This window comes from Hordeum vulgare, chromosome 6H, assembly GCF_904849725.1.
Source record: "Hordeum vulgare subsp. vulgare chromosome 6H, MorexV3_pseudomolecules_assembly, whole genome shotgun sequence".
Taxonomy (NCBI): Eukaryota; Viridiplantae; Streptophyta; class Magnoliopsida; order Poales; family Poaceae; genus Hordeum; species Hordeum vulgare.
Window position 1 is genome coordinate 142,773,744 of NC_058523.1, and position 8,970 is coordinate 142,782,713.

Consider the following 8,970-nt stretch of genomic DNA (forward strand, 5'->3'; position numbering starts at 1 on the left):
TTAGTGGGCTGGTGGAACAGCCCAAAAGAGCCCTATGCACCATAGGAAGAAAAATCAAAGAGAAAGGAAAAAAATAGGAGGTGGGAAAAGGGAGAAGGACTCCACCTTCCAAACCAAGTTGGATTCGGTTTGGAAGGGGAGACCTTCCCCCTTGGCTCGGCCGAAGTCCTTAGGGGTCCTTGGACCCCAAGGCAAGGCTCCCCCTCTTCCCCCTATATATACGGAGGTTTTAGGGCTGATTTGAGACGACTTTTCCACGGCAGCCCGACCACATACCTCCACGGTTTTTCCTCTAGATCGCGTTTCTGCGGAGCTCGGGCGGAGCCCTGCTGAGACAAGATCATCACCAACCTCCGGAGCGCCGTCACGTTGCCGGAGAACTCTTCTACCTATCCGTCTCTCTTGCTGGATCAAGAAGGCCGAGATCATCGTCGAGCTTTACGTGTGCTGAACGCGGAGGTGCCGTCCGTTCGGCACTAGATCGTGGGACTGATCGCGGGACGGTTCGCGGGGCGAATCGAGGGACGTGAGGACGTTCCACTACATCAACCGCGTTCACTAACGCTTCTGCTGTACGGTCTACAAGGGTACGTAGATCACACATCCCCTCTCGTAGATGGACATCACCATGATAGGTCTTCGTGCGCGTAGGAAATTTTTTGTTTCCCATGCGACGTTCCCCAACACACGTTCCTACGCTTTTCATATACCGAATCTTGCTAAGTTACTATTGCTGCTGCTATTGTTATAGTCAGTACAAAACCGTCGTTGTTACTATTATTGTTCCTATTACTATTTTGCGTTGCTACTAAAACTTTTGCTGCAGAAATATATTTCCAGGTGTGATTAAATTGATAACTTAACTTCTAAGACCAATAAATATTCTTTGGCTCCCCTTGTGTTGAATCAATAATTTAGGGTGTAATACTATCCGTGAAGACTGTTGCGATCCCTACTTGTGGGTTATCACGAGCACGATCAACCTGACCGTGGAGTTCTAGGTTGGGCTACGACTGCCGGGGTCGTAGTGTGGGGTACAACCTGTCTTCATCACATATGACCATAGGAAGAAGTCATTGTGTGTGAGGGGTTCGATGATGGCATCGAGGCTTGAGACGAGGATGGGCGGACGACGTTGGTGTCAGTGCATGGAAGTGCGGTGTCGACATCATAGATGGAGTCGGATACGACTGGCGAAGGACATAGACGTTCGTGCATGGGTGCGTGGCAAACGTGACAAACGAGGCTGGACATGATGACACGCGGACGACGTTGCTTTGTCGTCTATGAGTAGAACCACCGATGAGAACAGAGCGAGGTGTCCTTTTTGCCGCTTCTCTTTATGATTGATCACACATGGGTGATGTCTGATCCTATAGGAGAAAAGATCAACCCATTATTAGATAATAAATTCAAAGAAAAACTAGATCAAATGGATACTCCCCCTCATCCTTTTGTTTGTATGAATGGCCCGATGGCCAGAATTCTCGGAGTCAATCTCTCTCGCAATGGGCGTTGATTTGGTGTCGAAAATAGATGAAAAAACGATTTGCACCATGGGTCGAGACGTCATGCCCCACGATGGGCATCAACTACCGTGGGAACGATTCCAACATTAGAAAGGGGTACGGTAAAGGAGCATGATCTATCGAGATGCAAATGGGTGACACATTGTTTTTTCACGAGTTCAGACCTTTCATGATGGAGATAACAACCCTACGTCTCGTGCTTCGGAGAGGCTTCCTATGATCTTACATGAACACAGAGTTACATGATGTATTTGACAAAGAGAGGTGAAAGAAAGATCTAGGGCTTTCGAGCTATGTGGTAGGGGTAGTTTATATAAAGTGTGCCACCTCCTCACCTCTTATGTTACAAAATATGGCATCAATGTCATAATGTCAGCCCACTACAAAACCTTCACTATGAGGATGATGATTTGATTGCCTTGCTAACTGTTGGTCTTTGCATATCCGAGTGAGTCATACGTCCTAGTGGTTGACTGCCATCCGAGTGGATTGAACGTTGCTTGTCCGAATACATAATATCTGTGTATGAAAGTTCTATGGACTTTTTTGATGTATGGACCCCATGCTTTATAATATTTTAACCTTTCATGGGCCTACCTGTTATGTGTATCCCCAACACCACTGACCTCGTGGGTGGGCGTCGAGCCGTGATCATCACCCCTGCCATGACCACAATAGCTCGCCTGCATTGGTAGGCAAAGACGCCGCCCGCCCAGTTGACAAACACCATAGGGGCCGTTAGCCCACTTTGATAGCCGCCGCGGTTCATCGGCCTCACCATGGACAGCAAGGACGTCGGCGGACGATCGGAAATAAACACGAGTGTCTGTTTTAACAACGCAAACAAATAAAAACCGGACAAAACGGAGGTCCATTTACCGGTCGTTCATTAGAGTTGACCTTAGGTCCCGTTTGGATCTATGGGTTAGAGTTAGGGTTGGTTAGATTGGACTAAATTAACCTCAAAACATCCAAACAAGAGGGTTAGAGTTGGTTAGATGCATCTAACCCATCCAAAAGAACTATTCCACCCAAGAGGTGCTTATTTGGGTTAAAGTTAGGTGGGTCCAGAAAAAGTTACTTTTCCATCTACCTCCACCACATCAAATCCCTATTAAATGAGCCAAATGATTGAAAAAATGCATTTATTGACAATCTAACCCTGTCATCCAAAGACATCTTTGTTAAAGATAGTTCACGGTTAAAATCTAACTCTAACCTCTAACCGAGTTAGAGTATCCAAACAGGGTGTAAGAACAAGTACAATAAGGTACAGTCAGCAGGCTGTAAGAATTAAAATACTATATTTTTGCTGAGTTGGATGAGAGAGAAGAGGAGAGAGAAGGGAAACAAACTCTTCGTGAAGAGCTAGCTCTAACAGGTGCTCCTAGGTGCTTTGTGAGAATGAAAGGTGGGTCATATATGATAAAAATAGTATTTTTTATAGCTAACTATTGTATAAGCTAGCTATAAGATGGCTTATAGCCAGTAGTTGGCTATACTATTAAGAGCAAGTACAATAGAGCTAAGTTAGTTGGCTATAAGAAATAAAATAATATATTTGTGCTTAGTTGGAGGAAAGAGAAGAGGAGAGAGAAGGTAAGTATTCTCTTAGTTAAGAGCCAGCTCTAGCACGTGCTCCTAGGCACTTTGTGAGAGTGAAAGGTGGGTCATATAGTAAAAAAGTAGTACACTTTTATAACCAACTATTGTACATGTTGGCTATAAGATGAGCTATAGGTGACATAGCAATGCCTCAGGCTGACCATAGTGGGAGCAATTATGGTAGTATCATATACTTGGGACTAGCAAACATGCTGATGTGGCACAATTAAATAAGAGAGAGAGGATTAGAGTAACATAGGTAGATACCATAACATGTTAAATGCTATGCTACTATGTGTCATGCATCTCAATAAATAAGGACATCTATGATACTTCCTCCGTCACGGTTTAGAAGACGCGCATGAGCAATCTCTTGGACCAAGGTGAATCTTGATTGACTCTAATTTTTTACAAATGCTCACACAATAACATGATGGCGCCTAATTATTTGAAAAAATAATGCATAGTAACTCAAATAATCACTAAACAAGGAGTGCATGCAGCCTACTAGTACCCATAATTAACCAAGTAGTGAATGTCACGCGCCTTAATCCTCTTTTATTCTGAAAATGCATGTAAATGGAAGCGCGCCTTCTAAACCATGACGGAGGACCTCCTTTCCGGTTTATAGGGCTCATCTCAAAATTTTCAGATTTCTATTATATTAGACTCATTTTAAGTCTAAGTAAGTTAAAATGCTTTGAGTCTCATGTCATATTTAATTCATAGAGTTTAGAGAAAGGAGATGAGTGGATATACATGCATCGTTTTCTACATCCATCATGCAAGTCCAATGAAAGGAAAGATGCTACATTTATTGTTTTGAAAATTGAATATGTAAGAAATATTTCATTGGCTAGTTTAAACTAGTGTCATCCACTCACAATTCACCTTGGTTGATGAGATTTCAGATTTGAACCTTATAAATCGAAAAGGAGGGATTAATATCATACAATAATATCATATGCATGATATTACTATATGATACTCCCCACTATGACCAACCTTATAGCCAACAACTGGCTATACTATTAACCATGGTCTAACAATGCTCTAATCTTGGGCAACCTAGAATGTGAATTGGCTGTTTTTCAGCATCTCATTCGGCAAGATTCGAATTTGAGGACAGTTCGGTCATTTGCCAGCCTAGCAGCAGCAGCAATGTTTAATTGGTAGTAGCGCTGCAATGTCAAACGCCATTGCCCACCCACCTGACCGAGCCCCACCGCACCCATCATCCTATATCAATGCGTGCGGCAGCGGCCATCTCGCAACCACCATCACGCACACCCACCCACAAATCTGTGGGTCGCGACTTTCTCTCTCTATAGGACAGGCTGCCGGGAAATAAAGAAGGGATCCCAGCCATCCATGGAGAATTGGAGAGGTGGAGGGGAGAGAGACAAGCCGGCGTCCATGTCCTCATGTCCACACCCCCAATACCTGCTTTTTCGCAGAGGTGGATATGTGGCCATGCCATTTCTAGAGGGAGAAACACGGCAAGGGGAGGAGGTAACGGGTCCGGTCTGCATCGTCACACTCGCACCCTTTTCTTTGTCTCCCTCCCCCAGTCGCTCGCTCTAGTAGCCTCTTCGCCACCAATGACCACGAGGGACGAGACGAGAGGACCGACTGGTTCGCTCCTCGTGGAGGCCGGGCGGCAAGCGAGCGAGGGAAAGGAGGGACAGCGCCCCACTACTTCCGTCCACTCCATATGCCATTACCACCCACCACCTCCCCGTCTACCACCGCCCACTAGAGCCTAGAGAGAGAAAAGAGTTGTTGCCTTGTTGGTGTTCATTGCGTGCGCGCTGGCCTCCTCGCCTTCCCTCCCTCCGCCCCCTCCCCCTGTTCTCATCCGCAGTCACCATGGGCCTTTTTGGGTTTTCGGCACCACCACACCATCTCACTCATGGGTCAGAGCAGTCCCCTCCGCTCCCTTCCCTTCACACGGCGCGGGAAGAGAGAGAGAGAGAGAGGAGAGGGCGGACGGAGCAGGCGCAAGAAACTTCCACCCACACCTCCCCTGCTTCCCCTTCCAACCTTTATTAGTATTATCTCCTTCCTTCCCCCCCTCCCTCCCTCGGTCCCGTCCCCTCTCGCTCTCTCCTCCGTCTCTCCACGATCCGCCGGCTCCTTCTTGTTCCCAATCGCGGTGAGGTGACGCGGCGATGAAGAGGGCCAACAAGGTGGTCCTGGCCCAGCCGGCCGCGGCGGCGGCGCCGCCTCGGCTGCTGCCTCGGGCGCCCAGGCCCATCCGAGGCGACGGGGGAGAGGCGTACCGGACCAGCCAGAGGTACCAGAGCCTCCTTCAGGACTACAAGGAGCTCCTCAAGGTGGGTGCTCCGGCTTCGTTTCCTGTTTCTTTGATCCCCGATCTGATCTCAGGTTTGGGGGTTTTCTTGTGTTCGATGTCAATCTTGTTTTCTTGTTCGCCTTGCGTTTGATCTGATCTTTGTGGTTTTACCCTTTTCCTTTTCCGCCAGCAGTTATTCTGCTTTTTGTTTTTTGGATGTTCTCTTCTGGATCTGGTGTTTTAAGATTAAACTCAACCTTTCGGTGTTAAATTCGAGGCAACGAGTTTGATCTTTTCGCCTCGTCAGAGCATATGTTCAAGATTTGATTGAGGCGTACTAGTTCATTTTGACTCCATTTATGATCCTTCTACCAACGGGTCGTGCATTACTTGGCCTCAACGGATTTTCAGCAAATTGCCTTCTTTGATTTGTGATGATCTGTTGGGCAAATAACACTCAGGCCGTTCGTGTCTGATGACTTGCTTTTGTTGACCTCATCAGGAAACTGCAGCAAAGAAGAACAGATTGCATTTGGAGAAGCTGAAGAAGCAAAGGCTTTCGGCCGAAGTCAAGTAATCACCAAATGCTCAGCTCTTCATTGTATTTTGTGATTGACATTCAATGCGCTCCGATGATGAACATCGTTTTCTCATGTGAACCCTATGATATCGTAGGTTTTTGCGAAGAAGGTACCAATCCATGTCCGGAAACCCATCTCAGACATCTGTTTATAGACTGAAGAACCCTGCAATGGTGCCTACTACTTCCCGGACCACCGTGTGGGTTGATCACCACCGGCCCATTCAGGCCGTTGGGAGTTCAAGCAAAGGCCATCAGCCTGTGCAGCAGCAAAGGCAGCATCTGGTTCCGCGGGCGTCTCCAATTATTGACCTCAACGAGGCTTGTGAGCTGGTAATGGTTTTGGAAATCTTGGCTTGCTAGTGCCATTGCTGTTTAGATGCGCCATCTGATCTCATCTAAATGGGTTTTGCTCTTTCAGAGTTCCTCGGAGGAGACCGAAGAATTTCATGGTTACGAGGAGACTGCCAGGGCAGATAAGGTGAACAAGTACATGTTACAAGGCAATGTCGTCGCTGGTCCTAGCGACTCGAAAATGTCGGCGTTCTGGGATGCCCGGAACCCCGCGGTGGCGCGAGCCGGGAAGAGGAAGATCTCATGGCAGGATCAGTTGGCTCTTAGAGTATAGGTTGCTAGATTACAATGTCAAGTGTGGTTTTAGCAGCAGTTGTGCCTCAATCTCTGGTCCTCGAACTGTAAAAGAACCCTTCCTTTTGAGTCATCAGTGGATGTGGATAAAATGAAAAGTTCTAGCTGAGAAAGAAGATAAAATAGTTGATGAAATTTTGCCGTTCTTCCTGGGCATAATCTGGATGTGTCTTGCAGTAGTTGTCTAGTAGAAAGGTCTTATTAATTTCATATAAATCAGCTCATTTCTAGCAAAGAATGAAGGATAAAATCCAGAATTCACATAAAGGTTTCAACAGCGACTTTGCTTTCTATTGCTGAACTGAAACCTGTAGGCAGTTAATTTTAGAAATGGATTTATCTGACGTATTTTTGTGACTTTGCTTTCTATTGCTGAACTGAAACCTGTAGGCAGTTAATTTTAGAAATGGATTTATCTGACATATTTTTGTGACTTTGCTTTCTATTGCTGAACTGAAACCTGTAGGCAGTTAATTTTAGAAATGAATTTATCTGACGTATTTTAGTTCTAAGTACGTCCATTCTTGTTCATTTTTTCGATAACTATTTTCAAACGGAGGGAGTATCTTGCAGTTGTATCTTACATGATGCGCGCTACCTGTAACATTTGTTGCAATGTTAACACTGGAGAAGAAGCGGTCGAGGCGAGAAGATGCCGCAAACGAACGGGGGGCCATGTGCATCAACGATGGTGATTTTGGAGAAGCCACAGTGCATGTAGTTGGCAGCCGCTCTTCTTTGACGAAACGTCGTACTCTATGGCCGAAGGGCGGCCAAGTTTATTCCTCCCAGCCATGGTGTTGCAATGTTAACACCGGAGAAGAAGCGGTCGAGGCAAGAAGCTGCTGCAAACGGGGGCCATGTGCATCAACGATGGTGATTTTGAAGAAGCAACGCCGCCTGTAGTCGGCAGCCGCTCTTCTTCAACGAACCGTCGTACTCTATGGCCGAAGGGCGGCCAAGTTTATTCCTCCCGGCCATGGTGTCGAAGAGGAGGCAGTGTTGCTTCGAGGTGGTGTCCATGACGTTCTGCGATGTAGGTTTCGCCAGACCAAGTGGTCTTGTCCCCGATGCCGATGTTTCGGACTCGATTACTTTTTTGCATTTGTGTTTGGGGTCCTCTTTGCGAGTTTTAGGAACTTGTGTGTAAGTTTTAGTTTTTTAGGGTCATGCTTGTAAGTTGTCCATCACTTTGACTTAACTAATATTCATGCACCTGAAATTCACGTGTGTCAACAAGATGAGGCATTGTTCTCCAAAAATTAAAAGACAAGACTTCATGCATGCTTGGCTTGATAAATATGATATACTTAGTGACGAGTTTAACTCTATGCTTGTGTTGATTTACAAGAGTTCTATTTATGTTCTTGTGTTGTGAGTTTGAGTATGTGCTTGTGTTAGACATGTACAATAGAAGTAAATAAGATGAATGTGTTTTATAGTTCATTGTTGCTTGAGCTTCCTAAGAATTTTCTTGTACACAAGTTTTGCATGTCAACTTGTAATAAGATGGACATGCTTCATATCTAACTGTTGACTAATTTTCTAAAGGATTCATTCCATCCATCGTCGTTTCCACAATATGAACCAAAAACAAAATTCATAGTTCAAATCAAAATCCAGCCTTTTGCAGCAAACTAACTCATGCGAAAGTTAATAAGAAATTCACATATAAAGCAGATGTATAAAAATAATTACATGACGCAGCCGGATCATCTTCATCAACTTTAAAGGTATATCCAGCATCGGCTTCCAAAAGGGAATATCATGCGTTTCCAAAAGGGAATATCATGCGTGACTCTCCCAGATTTAATGTACCGGGTTGAAGCAAAACCGCGCTTTACTCCCTTCAATCCCTATTAATCTCAGATCGAATGGCACACTGGAGCACGCGTAATGTCGGCTTCCAAAAGGGAATATCATGCGTGACTTTCTCAGATTTAGTGTACAGGGTTGAAGCAAAACCGCCCTTTACTCCCTTCAATCCCTATTAATCTCATATCGAATGGCACACTGGAGCACGCGTAACGACTCCACCTAATCTCCCATATCACTTGATATTTTCCTACACCCCGATAGCTATTAGAAAGAACAATGTAGCCAGAAACATGAGGTAGCTTAGAACCACCAACACCGCAGATGAAAATGCAATTGATCAAAATGCTAAGGTACTATGGAAAAGATTCTTATTTCTTCTTGTTGCGTGAATCTTCTTGGGCACGACCTCGTTTCTTTAAGCTGGTAAAAATATTTTCAACAAGAACATTTCTTCAAGCTGGTACAACCTACATGTGTTAAACTTGCAAGAAATA

At 45.3% G+C, this 8,970-nt stretch overlaps 1 protein-coding gene across 1 annotated transcript; it reads left to right on the forward strand.

Annotated features, from left to right (window-relative positions):
* Positions 1–4,433: 4,433 nt before the first annotated feature.
* On the forward strand, positions 4,434–6,793 carry LOC123403464. Its single transcript, XM_045097403.1, has 4 exons — positions 4,434–5,470; positions 5,933–6,003; positions 6,106–6,343; positions 6,432–6,793. Exons 1-4 carry the CDS (start codon positions 5,306–5,308, stop codon positions 6,636–6,638), a joined length of 681 nt encoding a protein of 226 aa, XP_044953338.1. The 5' UTR covers positions 4,434–5,305; the 3' UTR covers positions 6,639–6,793.
* The last annotated feature ends 2,177 nt before the right edge of the window (positions 6,794–8,970 follow it).

What these genes read in the sequence shown, in the direction of transcription:
- LOC123403464 (XM_045097403.1), top strand. Translation starts at nt 5,306, where the DNA reads ATGAAGAGGGCCAACAAGGTGGTCCTGGCCCAGCCGGCCGCGGCGGCG. An exon ending in ACTACAAGGAGCTCCTCAAG is followed by an intron (nt 5,471 to 5,932) that starts GTGGGTGCTCCG and finishes TGACCTCATCAG; the next exon opens with GAAACTGCAGCAAAGAAGAA. An exon ending in TCAACGAGGCTTGTGAGCTG is followed by an intron (nt 6,344 to 6,431) that starts GTAATGGTTTTG and finishes TTGCTCTTTCAG; the next exon opens with AGTTCCTCGGAGGAGACCGA.